This window comes from Musca domestica, unplaced genomic scaffold (assembly GCF_030504385.1).
Source record: "Musca domestica strain aabys unplaced genomic scaffold, Musca_domestica.polishedcontigs.V.1.1 1, whole genome shotgun sequence".
NCBI classification, from domain to species: domain Eukaryota; kingdom Metazoa; phylum Arthropoda; class Insecta; order Diptera; family Muscidae; genus Musca; species Musca domestica.
The window spans coordinates 5,898,305-5,920,825 of record NW_026712114.1 but is presented as its reverse complement, the minus strand read 5'-3'; the positions used below and the strand labels follow the sequence as shown (position 1 = coordinate 5,920,825).

The 22,521-nt window shown below is 40.4% G+C and overlaps 1 protein-coding gene across 1 annotated transcript; it reads right to left on the bottom strand.

The window, feature by feature from the left end:
• Positions 1-1,158: 1,158 nt before the first annotated feature.
• On the bottom strand, positions 1,159-20,457 carry LOC101896021 (uncharacterized). The gene is made up of 5 exons (XM_011295024.3): positions 20,212-20,457; positions 6,573-7,639; positions 5,428-5,860; positions 3,849-5,309; positions 1,159-3,371 (listed from the first exon to the last, which is right to left on the bottom strand). The coding sequence occupies exons 1-5, from the start codon at positions 20,306-20,308 to the stop codon at positions 1,783-1,785; spliced, it is 4,647 nt and encodes a 1,548-aa protein (XP_011293326.1). The 5' UTR covers positions 20,309-20,457; the 3' UTR covers positions 1,159-1,782.
• Between the last annotated feature and the right edge of the window lie 2,064 nt (positions 20,458-22,521).

Genomic DNA, 22,521 nt, shown 5'->3' with positions numbered 1-22,521 from the left:
GTTGTAAGTGTCAAATTCCATCCCATTTGGACAAATATTAGACGTTTGGTGCACAATAAAAGGTAAATCGGAAGAAGTTATATATGGGAGCTATATCCAAATCTGAACCGATATTGATAAAATTTAGCAAGGTTATTTCTGAGCTGTATTTGATACATTTCCCTAAATATTTTTGTTACAGAGTGCATATTACGGCTCCGGAGGACAAAAATCGGATGAACAATATATATGGGAGCTATAGCTATATCTGAACCGATTTCAATCAAATTTGGCATACTTATTTTCAGGCCTAATTTGGTTGTACGTGCAAAATTCCATACTATTCGGGCTGATATTACAGCGATTGGTGCATAATAAAAGGCAAATCGGATGAAGATATATATGGGAGCTATATCTAAATTTTTACCGATTATCCCCAATTTCAATAGGGTTCGTCATTGGGCCAAACAAATGACCTGTGCAAAATTTCATCTGGATCGGGTAATAAATGCGAACTGTACTTTGTTTACGAAAATACATGGACAGACAGACGGACCGACGGACATGCATAAATCGACTCAGAATGTAATTCTATGCAGATCATCAAAAGGAACTATAGGTCTATCTCGTTTCCTTTTGCCTGTTACAAACAAATCCACAAAGACATAATACCCTGGCCACCTTGTGGTGTAGGGTATAAATAGAGGTCGATGAACAAAGATGGACCAGAAAATCCCAGGTATCATACACGACATCTAGATTAACTCGTCCGGCCAAGCCAAAGCTATATGTAATATATGGAAAAGTAAGAACGAAGTTCTCAAGTTTCTAACAGGCAGCCCTTAGGTAAAACCTGTCTAAACCCTGTCGTGATAACTTCAATACATTGTACCCTCATGTCATCATTGGAAAAGACAAAGAATCTGCGCGCATGTCAGCAAAATCGAGTTTTTGTACCTGAAATACCTGCTGGGTTCTTACCCGGAGAGTCAAAAGACAGCATCGTCCTTTCTCTTTGAACTAGCAGTCTATATCGATGCGAGCATATGAATGAATCCACGAAATGAATTGCGAACATGAGAACGTCACAAATTACGAAAAATATTTGGGATTGGAAACAAAACAAGGAGGTCCAGCAATATACAACCAAAGGTCAGATTTGCTCGTTTTTACTCCGAATGAAACTGCCTCGCAAGCGGGAGTACTCAAGGAGCGCGAGTTTTTTTTTTTTTGATGTTTACTCCGCTTTTTTGTATGTGGGTGCGGCGCAGGTTCTGCTGTTGCTGTGAAAGTCGAAAAAAACATCAGCGGCAAGGGTTGAGAAAACATGAGCTCGACATGTTCCCCCTTATTCGAGGGACATCGAAAAATGGAAAATTAACGATTTTTCCTACTCCGAGGAGTATTCTATGCTTCAATTCGACTGGAGAGCAAAACTCGCTCTCTGGAAAATGGAAAATCTCAAATTACAAATGAAATACTTCGAATTTCAAACGGAATGTAACGAAACACAATAAAAATGTTACGAATCTCAAATAGAACTTTCGAATTATGACTAAAATATTTCGAGTTAAATCTCAAATAGTTACAAAATAATACCTCCGCAAATTCTTTTCCATCCCCTTCGCCATTTGTCAAATACCAAAACCAATCTCTCATTTGTTCTGTTCTGTATCTAAAACTGAATAACTATTTACAATATCTTCGATAAAAAAATAAAATTAAAACAATTTCACACAAACGGCTCCGGTTCTTTCAATCTCCCCCTTTTGTGCGCACTTAACATTCTCCCCGCCAAAGGCCTTAAAACTTCTGCGCTTTATTCTCCATTGGTGGTCGAATACTTTCCAAATCATGTTCCGGACTAAGGACAAAAATCGGTGAGGCAAATTCCGAATCATTTGTCAGACTGGATTTACGTGACTGATAGGGTGGTGGCGGGGCTACAACAGCATGTTCATAATACGCGGCTTTCTCTTTGCCCCGCTTGAGCATAAAGTACACAACGAAAGCACAAATCAGCAGCGTGGTACAACTGGCCGTAATGAAGAGTACCAGTTGGATGGTACCCTCATGGGATGTCACCACCTTGGCATAGGTGGGTAACTCTTCGCGACGATGTATGAATTGGGTGCGGGTTATGTCGGTGGTGTAGTGGCCAGCGGCCAGTCGGAAATCACCACTTGTTATGGTCGTCTCAATGGCAAAGGCCAGATCCACTTTGTCCTCACTGTGCAATTCGAAATGGATGGCTGCCGAACCATCGGAGAACTCTTGAACGCGTAGATTCTCCACAGGACGTCCCAGGAGTTGGACCAATTCACTGCGTATGATATCGTAGACATTGTGCACTGCCGTTCCGGTGTTATTCTGCATGTGCATTTCAATAATTACCGCCGAAATGGGTGTGGGCGAACAGTTGTGTTCACCCTTTTCGAACATGGGCGACGAGTCCAATTGATTGCCGGCGCTATCGACACACCAACAATATTTCTTGTTACACTGTATGGGACTGAAGGCACCATTCTCATCACACGACACCGGGAAGGGGGCACCTTGGGCCAGGGCACGACAGCGGGTGGTCTTGACGTGCAGGGGTTTCACAGAGTCCACCACCAACTGGGAGTCCAGCAAAGAGTTGGCCAATTCCAAAACGCGTTCGGTGACACTTGGTTGCGGTTGGGCGCCAGAGGTGGGTGGCATTTTTGTGGTTGTGGACGTTGAAGTACTGCTACTGCTGCTCGAAATTTCAAAATCAACTGCAATGCCCTCCACTTTACGTTGCCTGCCCTCAGGGCCATTTACGAATTCCTCCTCCCCCGTTTCGCTTTCCAAGAAATTATCAAAATCCGTCAACACTGTCATTTGCCTGATCAACTCCTCCATGACAGTCAGTTCATCATTGTTCTGTGGCCTAAATCTCCTTCCCTGACGGCTATTGCAGACTGGCTCCACATCTCGCGTTAGAGAACCCTTAATGGGGGCACCCTTTTTATCGGCACACCAACACACACCATATGGCGATGTTGGCTGATCCAGCGGCACACTTAAGCCATTAAGGTCAGGTTGTTTTCCCAAACACTGCACCGGACTCCAGTGTCCGGTAATGGGATCACATCTGGGCTTGAACCATACCGAAGAGTGGCCAGTCCTCTGGGCAGCCAAGGTGTTCTTCAATTTCAATCTTTCACACTGGGTCAGGGCAGGACACACGGAATTACAGGACAGCTCATTGTGGAAGAGATTTTTGGTTTGACAGCTATTTCCTTGGGCATCAATGGTCACAGGGACACAGCGATTGGCTTTCGGGTTGAAACGATAACGGGTGGCGTTTTGCAGGGAATCCTGTTTAGCCAAGCAGGATTGGTCCATGGATTCAAAGCAGACATCTCCTAAAGATGAAAATTCGGAAAACAGGGAACAATGAATATTTTCATGGGGATAACTCTGTTCAGGGCTGAATAGAATTTTTCCTTTTGGGGAAAACTCTGTTCAGCCAGGGCTGAATAGAATTTTCCCTTTTGGGGAAAACTCTGTTCAGCCAGGGCTGAATAGAATTTTCCCTTTTTGGGAACACTCTGTTCAGTCTGGGCTGAATAGAATTTTCCCTTTTGGGGAAAACTCTGTTCGGCCTGGGCTGAATAGAATTTTCCCTTTTCGGGAACACTCTGTTCAGTCTGGGCTGAATAGAATTTTCCCTTTTGGAGAAAACTCTGTTCAGCCTGAGCTGAAAAACTCTGTTCAGCTAGAGCGGAATAGAATTTTCCCTTTGGGGGGAGGGGGGAACTCTATTCAGTCAGGGCTGAATAGAATTTTCTCTTTAGGGGCAGCCTGGACTGGGGTTTGGGAAAATGTTGGCCTTTACTCACTTGTTTTGGTACAGCATACCCCGCGATTGGTCACCGGATTTAGTTGGCAGGTATGGGAACTGGGACAGGATTCATTTTCATTGTGGGGACCACAGCTTACTTCCACGGATCCCTGTTTCAGAGGACTTCCTTCGGGACATATTGACTCCCTCCTGGGCACACAAATTGGCATTTTCGGGCAATGCGAGTCCACACATTCCACACTGATGAGCTGGCAATCTTCTCCCGCAGCACAATGGATCTCATCACAGAAGTCACGACATTCACAGGTCTGACAACCATTCTTGTCCACCTTATAACCTGCCTCGCACATTACATTCGCATCGCATGTCATCTTCTGGCATTGGAAGGCTGAGTTCTCTTGGCACACAGGATTGGGATTTTTCACTCGCGTTCCATTCATTTCCTCGCCCCGTTCATTGACACACCAACAGTAGCCATCGGGAGAGCATTGCACCTGCTTCCATTCTCCCGTCTCAGCATCACAGAGGGAGATATTCATTTTCTTGACAGGGATTCCCAATTCGGAGGACTGATGCATTTGTATGGCCTGCAAGTGTTGACAGGCTGTTTTCATCTGGGGCAGGACACATTGGGTGCCACAGCCATTGGAGCAGCAACGTTTGGCCCCCTCACAATGGGAATCGGTGCGGCATTCATAGGCACAGGCATTGGTGTCTTGGTTATCGGGACCTGGGGGAACCAAATAAGGACATTGGCCTGGCTTCCGGGCCAAACAGGCTGGGACGGGTGGACAGTACTCATCATCACAGGATACCTCCACAATGCGACATTCCTCATTTTCCCCACATATGACATCCTGACAGGGATCACGACATTGACAGGCCGGGCAACGAGTCTCGGGATCCAAAGTAAAACCGTACTCACAGCCCATGCGACAGGTCAAATCCAGACAATCGATTTCATTGCGCATCTTATCACAGGACTCATCGGTGAGATTGAAGCCTCGAGATTTGGGAATTTCCGTCCCAAAGTTGTCCACACACCAACACTCCTCGACATCCAGTTCAATTATCTCCTCCTCATTGATGGGTCTCTTGGGGGCAGGCACAACCTTTTTGAAATCAGTTTCGAACAGCTGTCCCAACCCTTGTTCCCTTGAGGCGCCCATATCAATGACCTTGGCATTGCGGCCCATGACGGGAGCAGCCACCTGGACCTTGAGTAAACTATCATCAACCCGATACAATTTGAGACGTTCCGTATTACGTTTGCTACGCTTGGGCGCCGGATTACCGGCCAATAGCATGCGCATGCGTCTGATGGTGTTCTCTTCCAGAATTTTGCGTTGTTCCGCGCGCGTTACCTTGATTTTGCGATACGAACATTGGCGACTCTCATAGTTGCCTTCGTCCGTGCAACGAGGTGTGGGCAGGGCCAGCTTCATACCTTCTTCGGTACCTTCCATGCGTTGGGAAAAGTCACGAAGATATTCGCACACTAACAAATTGGGAAAGAGAACAAAGAGAGAGAGAGAGAGAGTGAGAAAAAGAGAGAGTAGGAAAAACGAGAGAATTTTAATTGAGTGCCTGCCAAGAGAATTTTGTCGCCAACTTACTTGTCTGCTGATGCTCCTCCTTGGTAGTAGCCTGATTCGTTGCCTCTCTCACGAAAGGGCAGCAAACGCTCTCAGCTTCTCCCCTTAACTTCGTACATTTATAATCACTGGGGCACATAATCCGATTCGACATGGATCGCGACAATTTGGGCTCTGGGTCCACATCAAAAAATGACTTAATTTCTCTGCCATAATCCTTGCGTTCCGGGAAGCAATACAAAATCTCACTGGTGGCGTTGTCGGTTAAGGGGGTGCCCACGTCACAGGGATTGGAATAGGCCAAGGTGGGTTTACACACCGGCCAGGAGGCACAGAGAGCTGAGCCCGATTTACACATAGGGTCCGTGGCCACCTCACATTGCGAACCAATTGGACATTGGAAACCATCACAGGGTTCGGAACACTCACATGTCGGACAATTGTTGTGATCGTTCTAAAGAAGAAGGGGGAGAGAAAAATAATGAAAATAGGAAAATGAAATTTTTCCAAAGGATAACCCTGCCCTGCCCTGCTGAATAGGATTTTCCGAAAGGAAAATTTCATATTCAGCCCGGCAGAATAATATTTTCCCAAAGGAAAATTTCTTCCAGCCCGGCTGAATAATATTTTCCCAAAGGATTTTCCACAAGGATTTTTCCATAGGATTTTCCGACAGGAAATTTCCATATTCAGCCCGGCGGAATAGGATTTTCCATAGGAAAATTTCATTTTCAGCCCCTATTCCATAGGAAAATTTCATATTCAGCCCGGCTGAATAGGATTTTCCGATAGGAAAATTTCATATTCAGCCCGGCTGAATAGGATTTTCCGATAGGAAAATTTCATATTCAGCCCGGCTGAATAGGATTTTCCGATAGGAAAATTTCATATTCAGCCCGGCTGAATAGGATTTTCCGATAGGAAAATTTCATATTCAGCCCGGCTGAATAGGATTTTCCGATAGGAAAATTTCATATTCAGCCCGGCTGAATAGGATTTTCCGGAAAATCATATTCGGTCCGGCTGAATAGGCTTTTCTGATAGGATTTTCCGAAATTTCATATTCAGCCCGGCTGTATCGGATACTCCTATAGGAAAATTTCATATTTAGCCCGGCTGAATAGGATTTTCCGATTTTTTCTTAGGAAAATTCCATTTTCACTTACCTTAAATCCATATTCGCATACAGCCGCACAGATATTCGTATCACATTTATTCTCGTTGAAGCTGCGACCCATCTCCGAGCGGCTGATCATATTTTCCCAACCCTCACAATTGACAGTGTTGGCAGCTCCCATGGTACCGCTTATCTTATGGCCGGTACGTGGGTCCACACACCAACAGACCAGGCCATTGCGTGAACATTGCCGCGGGGCAAACATACTATTGGGTCCCGTACAATCCGGAACATAGCCCCTTCCCTCTCGCTCGCTGATGCTCAAAATCTCCGACAAAGCTTTAACCTGTTGACAATTGGTGACGTTGTGCGGCTGTTGACAGTTGTATTGACATCCCGCGGTGAAACAACATTTCGCCATGTGTGGACATTCCAAATCATGCGAACAGGGTGCTCCACACATATGTCCCGTTTGGGGTGTGTAATTTTCGGTCTCCGGTGCAGGACAGATACCCGGTTTGCTAAACCGCAAGGCACTGGGACAACAGACGCCATAGTCATTACCATTTTCAACCATACACTGATAGAGTGGTGGACACTGGGGTTTGCCCTCCTCCAGGCCACAGAGGAATGGTCTCATGCTATTGCTGCCATCCTCAATGGCCAATGGCAGACCAGCCGGACAGAAATTGCTCAGCGAACGGGCCTTCTTGCAGGTCGGCACCGGGGGACATGGTTCAGTTTTACATTTAACCTCCACCAATTGACAGGCCTGGCCATTGGGACAGTTCAATTCCTCACACGGATCGCGACAGCGACATTGTGTACATCCTGTTTGGGGATCGCGTGCAAATCCCGCTGGGCAAAACATTCTACACGCTGAGGCGGGGCAGTTGTCTGGTTCACGACATTGTACATCTCTCCTGCTCTCTTGCCTGGTACCGGGTATTTCAATGCCATACTCATCGACACACCAACAATCCTCACCGCGTTTGTTATTCGTACATTGGATGGGTTCGAAACGACCCGATTTATCACATCGCGGAACACGATTCTTTAATGCCTTCGCCCGTCTACCGACCGAGCGACGTAAATGCTGACAGGCTGTTAAATTTGCTGGAATGAAGAGAATAGAAGTAAGGAGATTAATAAGGAGGAGGTAATGAAATGGAATGGTGAAATGGCTCTCAGAGCAATGATGTGCATAACTAAATTGAGAGTTGGGAGTGTATGAGCGTAACTGAGAATGCACAATCGTTGGCGAAAAGAGAAAAAAGAGAAAAAACATATCACCAGTGCTGCTAACGTACGTTTTTGGGCAGTTTTCATATCAATGCCTCAGAGCAACGAATAATATCAGAAAGAGGAATTTTTTTTCAAAACCTTATCTTCAAGCTCCAATTTAAAATTAATAAATCTCAAAGCTCCAATCGAAAACTGAATTTTTAAAATTTTTTCTCAGAAATGTTCTAAAAGCTCTAATTGAGGATTTTAGAAAAACTTCAATCGGAGATCTTTAGTATTTTTCTTGCTGTTCTAATCGTGGTATTTAAAAAAAAAAATTCCCTAACCTCGTGAATTTTTAAAAATTTCGACAATTAAAATTGTTTCTCGAAACCAAAGCAGAGAGATTTGCTCATAGTTTCACTCGGGAGCGAAACTTGCTCTCGAATTGGATTACTCGAAGAGTGAGAGTTTTTGTAAGGAGTCTACTCGTCACTCATTTGTATAGTGTGGGAACACGCCCGAGTCGGACTGAGGATTGAAGGGTTGGGGAAGAAGGGCGTGATTTTGTTTTGAAAGGTACTCAAATATAGAAATTCAAAAAAGATATGACAAAAACTAAAAGAGTGCTCTGCAAGAGGATATTTTTCTCACACTCAAAAACGATGAAAATACGCTCACTCATATTCGAGCGAATTTAAGCGAGTTTTTCGGAGGTCTGTTCGAAACTGTAATTGTAGATTTTAATGATTTTTTAAGACGCTCTAATTGTGGATTCTAAGGAACTTTTTAGAAACTTTAATGTTGGATTTTGAAAAAATCTTTATAGGCTCTAATCTAATATACGTTTAGAGCTTCTAATGCTCTATAGTTAAATTTTTTCAATAATTACAGGCAAAGTCCAACAGATTATGAAAGCAGAGCTAAAAATAGAAGATCGAACAGCCTTATGGGCTCTTCTTGCAGTTCCAATCGTGGTACTTTATTAGAATCTCTCAAAGCGAGTATCCAATTTGAGATAAAAAAAACTGCAACAAAGTCAAACGCCATAATTTTTACATTTTATTGAATGAATGCAAAAAATGTCGGAAAAAGCATCACATTTTAGAATAAGTTTAGATTTGTTTGAATTGCTCATCTTTGGGAAGAATTATGGCCTTCCAACGGCCAATGAGAATGTCACACGCTGCCCGAATGTTGTTCTGTGGTATTTTGGCCCATTCCCGGCGAAGTATTTTTGGTATTTTTTGTGTGTCAACTTTGCTTTTCAAAATACTCCAGACACAATAGTCCAACGGATTGGTATCCGGAGATTCTGGTGGCCATTGTGCGCTGGAAATGAAAAGAGGAACCTCATTTTGTAACCATTCTTGGGTGGCGCGTTCTGGGTGCGATGGTGCTGAGTCCTGGTCTGAATGTCCCAGGTCTGCGGCCTAAATGTTTGCGTGCCCAAGGCTTTAATACACGCTGCAGAATATTTTCGCGATAATAGTCGGCATTTATTCTGATGCCACGGTCGATTAATACGAGCGGAGAGCGACCATCGGCTGTTATGGGGGCCCATACCATCACCAGGGCCGGCGCTTGAGTTCTGGTTCTGGGTGGCGCGTGCTGAGTCCTGTTGGAATGTCCAAGGTCTGCGGCCAAAATGTTTGCGTGCCCAAGGCTTTAATACACCCTCCAGAATATTTTCGTGATAATATTCGTCATTTATTCTGATGACACGCTCGATTAATGCGAGCGGAGAGCGACCATCGGCTGTTATGGCGGCCACCCACACCATCACCAGGGCCGGCGCTTGAGTTCTGGTGACCAACCGAAGTCGGTGCACATTTTCAGCTGACCTCTTTGGCAAGTAAACACGATCATTTTGTTTTTTTACAAACTACTGGACAAAGAATGTTTTCTCATCGGAGTCGGAGAAAACCAAATTCGGCAGTTCACCACATTCAGTCAAGCTAGGCAACTCTTTAGCTCTTTTGAGTCTATTTTCTTTCTGTTGCGGTGTAAGTTCTTGTACTTTTTGGAATTTCAATGGCTTTACCCCGAGCTCATTTTTCAATATTTGCCGAATGGAATAATGCAATATGTTCAGCTCACGAGCCATTTTTCGGCCACTGCGACGCGGGTCTCAATCAAGTCGCCTCTTTACTTTTCGAACCATTTCTGCTGATGTTGCTGTTTTCTTCCGTCCATTTCCTTGACGTCGGGCTACGTTAAAAATATCACGGTAACTAGCGATGGTAAGAGACACAAAATATTTATTCACATTTAAATGTTGGAGTGCTCTACGGATAGCCACCTGTGGTTTGCCAGCCAAATATGAAGAAATCACACTATCACGTTTGAATTCCGCCACGAATAATTTTATTTTCTGGAAAATTCTCAGCAAAATGCTTTTGTACGCTTGTAAACAATATAATGAGCTGTGAGTGGAATAATTTTAACAGCTGTCTGATGAGTGGCTTAGAAATGACAGCAGTCTGACGTTGGTTGTAGTTTTTTCATCTCACCCTATATTCTGAGGGATTATTCCTAAATTTTTGAAATTTTCTTTCCTAGGAACATAGTATTATTCCAAACCATTCTTGGCAGAGAAAAGCTGTATTTCTGCAAACATGTATAAATCCAAATATTTGTTCAATTTTTTAAAATTTTTAAATACTTGCTTTATTTACCGGCCAATTAATAAATTTTTTTTGACTCTTATTTACATTTATCTTTCTCTCTTCTCTGACCTTCTTTTCGCCTCGAACAACAACCTGTCGATTATAAATGCAAACGTTCCCCCGTTCCATATAAAATTTATACAAATAAAAAACTGATTAAAAAACGAACTCAAATGAAAGCGAAAGTGAGAGTTTGTCGTTACTCATTCACGGGCACTCATCCAAAGATGGTGGTGTAATAAGAAATTCCAATAAAACAAATCATTGCTGCTGGCGGTCTTTCGTTTTCATTGGCTTTCATTGTTTGCAAAGCTCAAACATCGTCCGCCGTCTGGATCATGGCTGTCGCTGTGGCTGTGGTGAAATCAAAATCCAGTTCTACTCCGGACTCATCGAAAACCGACAGATTAAACTTGAAAAAAAAAAAAAAAACGTGTGATGTAATACTCCACACAGACCCGGCGCGGAGATAAAGAAGCCGTTATGTTGCGGAGCTGCTAGAGCGATTCTAGTTGACGTTGAAAGTTGTTATTGCAACTGGACCAAAAATGGATGAATGAATGGATAGTTGACTGACTGGGTGGCTGGAAGAATAAATGAATGAATGGATGGATGGATGGATAGTTGTAAAGTTACTTTACAGCATCGTTAATTGAATGCTTTTTACGAGGGCAGACCACAAATTGGGTTACTTGAAAAAGAAATGTCTAAACATTTCAAAAAGGACGTTTTTAGTAGAATACTATCTTTTACATTTGGTGTGCTAAAAGGTTTCCGAGGGTACAAAACTAGTATCGTTTAAAAAATCTGAAAATTCAAAAAATGGAACAAAAAAGTAACAAACAAAAAGCAAATTTTAAAAAAAATAGGAAAATGCTCCCGATAACATGATTACCTATCGGTACCATATCGTACCTATATCAACTATCTTCTTTCGTAATTGTCCAGCCCTGAAGTAACTAAAATACAATGTTTCGATTGGAAAATATGACCAAGAACCTCTAAATAACTAAAATCAGGTAGTATCTTTATGGAAGTTCTATATCAAGAGGGTTTCTAGAGATTTTCTGCTCACTAAGAACTGAAAATACAAAAATTGGCTTAGATAAGCTGGAAAATAATGCTAATCCATTTAAAAATACTTGAAACCGTTTTAAACCTTAATATGGTGGCTACAACAAAAAAGGGGACCGATATGATTTAATATTTTGAACCATATCTTGAATTCTTTAAGTAATCCCGAACTCTCTCAAATTTCAAAGCTCTATGTAAAATATTGTGGAATATAGTTCAAAATTGCGTTTTGGGGTCTCTTTGCGTTTTGGGGGTTTGATCGACAAGCCGACCACAAATAAATTTGCTTGAAATTTCGCAAAAGATATTTTATGTTCCAAAATTTATGCAATTTTTATGATTTGTATTAAATTTATAAATTTCTTGAATATTTCCTACTTCGACACTTACCCCAAAAAATTAGGTACTATGGGATATTTTGATTCGGATTGGATACGTGTTAAATTAAGAATAAAAAAGCAAACACATAATTTTCCCTTCTAATATTCAAAACTCGGATTCAACTTTCTTAAAAAATATTCAGAATGCTGTCATTCGTAAGCCACTCGTCCGAGAGCTATTCAAAATATTCCAGTCATAGCTCATAATATTGTTTACAAGCGTACAAAAGCATTTTGGTGAGAATTTTCCAGAAAAAAAGTTATTCGAGATGGAATTCAAGCGTGATAGTGTGATTTTTTTATATTTGGCTCGAAAACTACAAGTGGCTATCGTTGGAGCACTCCAGCATTTAAATGTGAATAAATCTTTTGTGTCTCGTATCATCGCTCGTTACTGTGGTACTGGTAGCGTAGCCCGAAGGAAGTGGACTCGGACGGAAGAAAACAGCAACATCAGCAGAAATGGTTCCAAAAGTAAAGAGGTGACTTGATCGAAACCTGCATCGCAGTGGCCGAAAAATGGCTCGTGAGCTGAACATATCGCAATATTCCATTCGGCAAATATTGATAAATGAGCTCGGGGTAAAGCCATTGGAATTCCAAAAAGTGCAAGAACTTAGAAAACATTCGTTGTCCAGCCGTTGGTAAACAAACAAAATTATCGTGTTTTCTTGCCAAAGAGTTCAGCTGAAAATATGCACCTTCGGTTGGGCACCAGAACTCAAGCGCCGGCCATGGTGATGGTGTGGGCCGCCATAACAGCCGATGGTCGCTCTACGCTCGTATTAATCGACCGTGGCATTAGAATACATGCCGGATATTATCGCAAAAATATTCTGGAGGGTGTATTAAAGCCTTTGGCACACAAATATTTTGGTCGCAGACCTTCGACATTCCAACAGGACTAAGCACGCGCCACCCAAGAATTGTTACAAAATGAGGTTCCTCGCTTCATTTCCAGCGCACAATGGCCACCAAAATCTTGGGATACCAATCCGTTGGACTATTGTGTTTGGAGTATTTTGGAATGCAAGATTGACGCTAAAAAATACCGCAGAGCAACATTCGGACAGCGTGTGACGGTTTCATTGGCCCATAATTCGTGCCAAAGGTGACCAATTCGAACAATCTATAACAAAAAAGGGGACGGATATGACTTCATATTTTGAACCATATCTTGAATTCTTTAAGTAATCTAGAACTCTCTCAAATTTCAAAGGTCTATATTAAATATTGTGGAATATAGTTCAAAATATTGAGGTGACTTTTCGTTTTGTGGTCCCTTTGCGAGCAGAAATAAATTCACTTGAAATTTCTCAAAAAAAATTGTATGTTCTAAAATTGATGCCATTTTTTTATACCCTCCACCATAGTATGGAGGGTATATTAAGTTTGTCATTCCAGTCCGTCTGTCCGTCTGTGGAAATCACTCTAGCTTCCGAACGAAATGAAGTAGGTTGATAAAATTATACTCAAATGTGTATTATGTCTGCAGGACTTTTGGTATTGAAAATGGGCCTACCACGTCTTCGTATAGCCCCCATATAACGGTACCTCCCAATATTCTGTATTTTGACGAATTTAGAGACATTATTTGCCGGAATTATTTAAAATTTCGTATTTGAATTTCATAATGAATACTACAGCCTATGACAGAAAATTTTCTGTGCAGGTCCACGTCTTCGTATTGCCCCCATATAACGGTACCCCCGGATATTCGGTATTTTGATGATTTTAGCGACATTATTTATCGGAATTATTTCAAATTTTGTATTTAAAGTTGGTAATGGATACTACAGCCTATGACAGAAAATTGTCTGGGCAGGTTCCTTTATAACCCCCATGGTACCTCCCTATATTCGGTATTTTTATGATTTATGCTATATTACAAACAGATTTTTTCAAGTTTCGCATTTGAATATTGTAATAGCTTCTGAAAGATCCAAGTATGCAGGTCCAAGTCGTCATATAGGCCCTAATATACGGCTACATTCTGTATTTTTAAGATTTTAACAGAATTTTTAACGGATTTTATTTTTTTTTTAAATTGTTACTTTTGTATCAAATTAAGTACAATAGTACTTTTCGTGCTCTTAAGTACCAATTTCGAAAACTTCCTCCATATCCCAAGCCAACACTCCGCCAGTAATGTTAACTTCAAATTTTAGGATTCCACCTCCATCCATTCCTCCAAATTCGAATTGTACTAATTTTTGTATCATTTAGTACGTTTCGTATACATGAGTACTCACTTCTAAAACCATCTTCTTAACTCGACTCATCGACTCGGCCCAGATGGGCCGGCGCGTCTCTGTAGGCTAGTTCAAGGCCCAGATGGGCCGGCGCGTCTCTATAGGTGAGTTCAAGGCCCAGATGGGCCGGCGCGTCTCTATAGGCGAGTTGAAGGCCCAGATAGGCCGGCGAGTCTCTATAGACGAGTTTAAGGACGAGATTGAGCGGTGAGTCTCTATAGGCCCAGATTGGGGTTGATATGTAATTATTATTACATACATATTTTAGTTTTATTATTTTTTTCATATATACGTTTCATATATTTTTATTTTATTATATTTTAATAAATATTATTTTAATTATTATACCCCGTCTTTAAAAAAACACCCTTTTCTATTCTCCCCAGCTATTCTATTATTATTTTTTTTTTTTTGCTTCTACAATCTAGTATCTGGATAGTTATGTTTGTCCCCAGCAGTAATTCCATATCATCAATGAAAATGAAATTTTCTCACAGATTGACTGAGTCACGCACACACAGCGACATTCACTCGCTCGCCCAGAGCATTGTGCCATATGATATCTCTGTGGCTCACCATAACTGTCTAGTGGCGGCTAGATGAGATACAAAGCAAAAAAAACCGAAAAAAACAAAACTGATTCTACTGACACACTTTTACTTCAGACCGGCAGACATGTTTGAAACGAACATAACAAAGCTTTGGCATACCTCAAGACAACATACACAACATGGAAAATGTTTGCCAGCCAGCCAGCTAGCGTGTGTGTCGCATGCATGAACGAGAAGATTGGTGTTTTTGCGATAGCTGGTTGGTTGGTAATGTAAACATGGTTCTTATTGTTGTTGTGCGCTGTTTCGGGGTTGTTGTTAGTGTCCATGAGCCATCGACCAGATTTGGAGACTTGGGGGTCTTCTTGGGTTTGTGTGCGTGTGTTTCTGAGCTTTATGAAATTTCGAAATATCAAGGCAGCCATGCCAAAACCAAAAATGCTGTGCTATGACAGTTGGCCTCAAGAGCATTTTGGGGGTACCAGGGAGGGAAGAAGCAAAAGGAGAAGAATGACTCTAAATTTTACAAAGGTTTTTTTTTTTGATGATTTACGGTTTTTTTGTGAGCGCCATGTTATGGTTGGTTTTCTTACAATGATCACCCATAACATGTGTACTAGTCTTTTTATACCCTCCACCATAGTAAGGAGGGTATTTGAAGTTTGTCATTCAGTTTGTAACACCTCGAAATATACATTTTAGACCCCACAATGTATATATATTCTTGATCAGCATAAAATTCTATGACGATTTAGCAATGTCCGTCCGTCTACCCGTCTATCCCTATGTGGAAATCACTCTAGCTTCCGAACGAATTTGAAGTAGATTGATAAAATTTTACTCAAGTGTATATTTTGTCTGCAAGACTTTGGGTATTGAAAATGGACCATATAGGTCCAGGTTTTGGTGTAAGCCCCATATAACAGTACCTCCCGATATTCGGAATTTTAATGAGATTAGCGACAATATTCATCGGAATTCTTTCAAATTTGGTATTTGAAGTTCGTAATGGATACTACAGCCTATGACAGAAAATTGTCTGTGCATGAGCACATCTTCGTATAGCCCTCATATAACGTTACCTCCCGATATTCGGTATTTTGATGATTTTAGCGACATTATTTGCCGGAACTATTTCAAATTTAGTATTTGAAGTTCGTAATGAATACTACAGCCTATGCCAGAAAATTGTGTGATCAGGTCCACGTCTTCGTATAGTCCCCATATAACAGTACCTCCCGATATTCGGTATTTTGATGATTTTAGCGATATTATTTACCGGAATTGTTTCAAATTTGGTATTTGAAGTTCGAAATGGATACTACATCCTAAGACAAAAAATGAGCCATATAGGTCCAAGTCTTCGTATAGCCCCCATATAACGGTACCTCCCGATATTCGGTATTTTGATGATTTTAGCGACTTTATTTACCGGAATTGTTTCAAATTTGGTATTTGAAGTTCGTAATGGATACTACAGCCTATGACAGAAAATTGTCTCTACAGGTCCACGTCTTCGTATAGTCCCATATAACGGTACCCCCGATATTCGGTATTTAGATGACTATAGCGACATTATTCACCGGAAATGTTTCAAATTTGGTATTTGTAGTTTGTAATGGATACTACAGCCTAAGACAGAAAATTGTCTGTGCAGGTCCACGTCTTCGTATAGCCCTCATATAAGGCTACCTCCCGATATTCGGTATTTTGATGATATTAGCGACAATACTCACCGGAATTCTTTCAAATTTGGTATTTGAAGTTTGTAATGGATACTAAAGCCTATGACAGAAATTTGTCTGTACAGGTCCACGTCTTCGTATAGCCCCCATATAACGGTAACTCCCGATATTCGGTATTTTGATGATATTAGCGACAATATTCATCGGAATTCTTTCAAATTTGGTAATTGAAGTTCGTTATGAATACTACAGCCTATGACAGAAAATTGTCTGTGCAGGTTCACGTCTTCGTATAGTCCGCATATAACAGTACCTCCCGATATTCCGTATTTTGATGGTTTAAGCGACATTATTCACCGGAAATATTTAAAATTTCGCATTTGAATTTCGTAATGGATACTACAGCCTAAGGCAGAAAATTGCCTGTACAGGTCCAGGTCTTCGTATAGCCCCCATATAACGATACCTCCCGATATTCGGTATTTTGATGATTTTAGCTCCATTATTCACCGATTTTGTTTTTTTAAGTTTCGCATTTGAATATTCTAATGGCGTACGACAGAAGTTACCTATGCAGGTCCATGTCGTCGTAAAGACCCTAATATAACAGCTACATTCGGTATTTTTAAGATTTTACCCGAATTTTTAACGGATTTTATTATTTTCGAAAATTGCCAAATTCGCTTGAAATAGTGGAGGGTATTCAAAGTTCGGCCCGGTCGAACTTACAGCTTTTTTACTTGTGTTCTCATATTTTCGTTTTTTGTTTTTCTTTGACGTCTTCTTCAAAAAAAGTGCCCTAAATAATACACAACTACAAAAAAAACCAAAACGAGAAGATCGTTAGGTCGTTTAACCGTTGTCTCAGTTCCGTCATCAGCATGGTTGGGTGGGGGGGAAAAATCTTCAAAAATAACTTCATTTACGTACATAGCAAACTATTATCGTTTTTAGTTGTTGTTGCTGTTTTTGTTTTGTTTATTTAAGTAAACATAAATGGCTATTTTGTTGTTGCTGTTGTTGTTATTTCCATGCGCTGTTTGTAACGGCTGACCATTTTAACCACCGCTCAAAATAAAGCAGACCAAAATACCAATTAAAGTTGTTTTGGCGAAATCGAAACACACAAATTAACTTTATTATATGTTTACATTCATACATACATACGTATGTATGTATGTATGTATGTAAGTATGTTCAAACATATGTATGTGCCTATGTCGGTATGCCAGAGACTGCACATTTTTACAAGTCATTGACATTTTCTGTTGCAACAGTTGTGGCTGACGGTGAGAGATGCCAGTTTTGAGAGTTTCTGAAGAAGGTCTTCTACCAGCGGACGGTGGTTTTGAATTCAAAATATCTGACCAAAATAACCAAGAAATAAGTAAAATAGTATCAGTCGGTTTTGCCGGAGGATTTATACCCCCAACCTTAAGTTATAATTATTCAAAGTGTTGAGTCTTTTGTGGGGGAGATTCCGAAGCGTTTGGCCAATATTGACCAATTCGTATCCGACCTAAGACTGACATAAAAATTTTACAACGTGCCAAATTTGGACTATATCTACTACTTCCTATACTTTATATGCGACATGCGCAAATTTTTCGAAATGGAAATATGCTGGAGGTAACAGCGTACCGAAGTACTACATTTTCATACCTCATATATTACAGATCAAAAAATATTGATATGCGCCAAATTTGAAGGAAAATCTTACATTTATATCCTATTTTGTGCAAAATTATAAATTCCATATTCATCTCAATTTTGACCCTTTGTGGGGGACGTACCCGAAGGAGTGGACCGATATATTCCATCTTTACACCAGACCTTGGGTTAACGAAAATATTGGGTTGTCTGAAATATGAAGACAATCGAATGCTTATTTCGAATTTTATAATCGTTTTGGTTATTCAAAATTTTGACCCTTTGTAGGGGAGGAACCAGTAGGAATCTTCCGATCTTCACCATCTTTATAAGAGATCTTGTGTTGATGGAAATATTGTGATGTACCAAGTCTGAATTGAATCGGTTGTTAATTTCGTGTTTTATGAGCTTCATGAATATTCAAAATTTTGACCCTTTGTGGGGGACGTACCAAAAGGAATGGTCCGAAATATCCCATCTTTACACCAAACCTTGGGTTAACAAAAATATTGTGATGTGTGTAATTTGAAGAGAGCCGGATGATTATTTCGGATTTTATAATCGTTTTGGTTATTCAAAATTTTGACCCTTTATGGGGGAGGAACCAGAAGGAATTGTCCGATCTCTACCATCTTTTTAACAGATCTTGTGTTGATGGAAATATTGAGATGTACCAAGTCTGAATGAAATCGGAGGTTAATTGTGCGTTTTATGAGCTTTACGGATATTCAAAATTTTGACCCTTTGTAGGTGAGGTACTAGAAGGAGTGGATTGATACATTCCATCTTCACACCACATTTTGGGTTAATAAAAATTTTGTGATGTGTGTAATTTGAAGAGAATCGGATCCTTATTTCGGATTTTATGGTCGCTTGGTTATTTAAAATGTTAACCCTTTGTGGGGGAGGAACCAGAAGAAATGTTCCAATCTCCACCATCTTTATAACAGATCTTCTGTCTACGGAAATATTGAGATGTGTCAAGTCTGAATGCAATCGGATGTTAATTTCGTTTCACGGAAATTCAAAATTTTGACCCTTTGTGAGGGAGGTACCAGAAGAAGTGAACCGAGCTCCACCATCTTTATAACAGATTTTGTGTTGATGGAAATATTAAGATGTACAAAGTCTGACTGGAATCGGATGTTAATTTCGTGTTTTATGAGCTTTATGAATATTCAAAATGTTGACCCTCTGTGGGTGAGGTACCAGAAGAAGTGGATCGACATATTCCATCTTCACATCAGACCTTGAGTTAATAAAAAAATTTGGGATGTGTGAAATTTTATAGGATTCTTGTATCACATTTTATAAAAATTATAATTATTCAAAATTTTGATCCTTTGGGAGGTAATTGATAGAGTCAACCGATGTTGTCCACACCTGACCTAGCACCGATGCAAAATATTAGAATTTGCAAAGTTGAAACAAAATCGGATTATCCTTTCTATGTACGTGCAGTTAAATATTTTTTATTTGAAAATTTAGATTTTTTTTTTTTGGGGGGGGGGGAGGGAGTTACCAGAAGCTGTGGGCACATATTGCTCAACTCCGAACTTCATCTAAGTTTGACAATAATATTACTATGTACCAAGTTTCGGATACTCCCTTCGAGAGTTATCGTGAGTACTAGCCAGCAGACGGACAGACGGACGGACATCGCTAGATCTACTCCAAATATTCTGAAACGGATTTGGTCCAAAGAGACCTAGGGTCTAAAATAATTATTTCGATGAGGCACGTTTTGGCCGTATCATATGATATATACCCTCTTCTAGCCACATAGCTGAGGGTATAAAAAGTGATGAAGAGAAATATTGCTCCTCCTTCTGTTAAAAAGTCCTTATTTTGTATTGAATGAGTTGTTAGGCCCTAAATTAGATCGTTAATGTCTCTGGTGCCTATAGCTATAAACGCAACGCCAATCTGGCGCCCAATGTGGGGCATTGTAAATTGTTCTTATTATCACTTAATTATTAATTAAAAAATAAATTAAGCCGATAGCTAGATGGATGGCCAATTCAACATCTAAGTGTGGAGGCTGTTTTTAAGAAAATTTGGAGATTTTCTTTTCCAAAATCAAATGATGGCATCCCTACTCACCCCCCCTAAAAAATTATGCATTCCTCACTTACACACACGCCGAAGCTTTGCAGTTTCTCCTTATCTCTGAATGACGAACAAAAAGGTGCATCACACTTACCTCGTGAACGTCCTGCTTCGCAAACAGCTGCCAATGATGCCAATATTAATGCGACGACAATAAAAAGCCTTAGCCATCGTTGATCATGCCCCGCCATATCTTTCCGGTTGTGATTTAAAGGCAAACAGCATCAAAATTTCCAAAACGAGATTATTTTAATGTTGTTGTTGTTGCTGCTGTTGATGGTGATGTAGGAGCAGCAGCAGCTGGTGTTGATGTTGGTGATGGTAGCAATGTCGTTTGTCTGTTTGTATATGTTTTTGTGAAATTGGTTTGCTCTGCTCGAACAGGAAATGAAAGAAAAGAGAAAATATTTTTTTTTTGTTGAAATTAGCAAGAAAAGTAAAATTAAAATAAAATCAGGCTGATATATGGGGGGAGATTAAAAAACAAATTTTAAAAAATGTTGAAATATTCAAAAAAAAAAAAAAATAAAAATAAAATTGAACTGGGATTAAATCATATCCTTTTTGTATTTGAGGCAAATGGCAACTCCCTCAAAGATTAAACTTAAAATATTAGTAAGTGAAATATAGAGTGCATTCCTCATAAATATAAAATCTATTAGAGGAATAACAAGTAAAAAAGCTGTAAGTTCGGCTGGGCCGATCTTTGAATACCCTCCAACATTTGGAACGAGTTTGGCAATTCTCAAAACAATAAATCCGTAAAAAAAACAATAAAATCCGTTAAAAACTCTGTTAAAATCTTAAAAATACCGAATGTAGCTGTTATATAAGGGTCTATACGACGACATGGACCTGAATATAAAAATGAGAAACTTAAAAAAATCGGTAATAATGTAGATAAAATCATCAAAATACCGAATATCGGGAGGTACCGTTACAGGGGGGCTCTTCGAAGACGTGGACCTGCACAGACAATTTTCTGTCTTAGGCTGTATTAGCCATTACGAACTTCAAATATAAAATTTGAAATAATTCCGGTGAGTAAATTCGCTAAAATCACCAAAATACCGAATATCGTGAGGTACCGTAAGGGGCGGGGGGTCTCTTCGAAGACGTGGACCTGCACAGAAAATTTTCTGTCTTAGGCTGTAGTAGCCATTACGAACTTCAAATATCAAATTTGAAATAATAACGGTGAATAAATTCATAATACGGAATATCGGGAGGTATAGTTATATATGGGGGCTATCTCAAAACGTAGACCTACATGGCCCATTTTCAATACCAAAAGCCCTGCGCACATAACATACATTTGAGTAAAATTTTATCAATCTACTTGAATTCGATCGGAATTGATCCGTAAAATCGGATAAAGATGTGTATCGAAGGTAAATACAAATCTGAACCGATCTCGATCAAATTTGGCAGAGATGTTTTCGATCTGTATGTGATGTCCAGCATCAAATATCTTTGATACTGGAGTGTCTTTTATGCATTTGAGGGACTTAAAACCCCAAATCGGATGAAACATATACAGGGTGAGATAAAAAAACTGCAACAAAGTCAAACGCCATGATTTTTTTTTTTTTAATTTTATTGAATGAAAGCAAAAATGTCGGAAATGGCATCAAATTTCAGAATAAGTTTAGATTTGTTCGAATTGGTCACCATTGGCACGAATTATGGCCTTCAAACGGCCAATAAAACCATCACACGCCGAATGTTGCTCTGCGGTATTTTGGCCCATTCCTGGTGAAGCGCTTGCTTGAGGTGATCGACACTTTGGTATTTTTCAGTGCCAACCTTGCTTTCCAAAATTCTCCAGACCAATTGGTATCCGGAAAATTTGGTGGCCATTGTATTTGGTGGAAATGAAGCGAGGAACCTCATTTTGTAACAAATCTTGGGTGGCGCGTGCTGAGTGCGATGGTGCTGAGTCCTGTTGGAATGTCCAAGGTCTGCGGCCAAAATGTTTGCGCGCCCAAGGCTTTAATACACCCTCCAGAATACTTTCACGATAATATTTGGCATGAATTCTGATGGCACGGTCAATTAATAAAAGCAGAGAGCGACCATCGGCTGTTATGGTGGCCCACACCATCACCATGGCCGGCGCTTGAGTTCTGGTGGCCAACCGAAGGTGCACATTTTCAGCTGACCTCTTTGGCAAGTAAACACGACCATTTTGTTTGTTTACAAACTGCGGGACAACGAATGTTTTCTCATCGGAGACGGAGAAACCCAAATTCAGCAGTTCGCCACTTTCGGCCCAGCGAAGTAACTCTTTATCTCTTTTGAGTCTATTTTCTTTCTGTTGCGGTGTAAGTTCTTGCACTTTTTGGAATTTCAATGGCTTTACCCCGAGCACATTTCTCAATATTTGCCGAATGGAATGGAAAAC

What these genes read in the sequence shown, in the direction of transcription:
- LOC101896021 (XM_011295024.3), bottom strand. Translation starts at nt 20,308, where the DNA reads ATGGCGGGGCATGATCAACGATGGCTAAGGCTTTTTATTGTCGTCGCA. An exon ending in GGAGGAGCATCAGCAGACAA is followed by an intron (nt 5,310 to 5,427) that starts GTAAGTTGGCGA and finishes CCAATTTGTTAG; the next exon opens with TGTGCGAATATCTTCGTGAC. An exon ending in GGTATGCTGTACCAAAACAA is followed by an intron (nt 3,372 to 3,848) that starts GTGAGTAAAGGC and finishes TTTCATCTTTAG; the next exon opens with GAGATGTCTGCTTTGAATCC.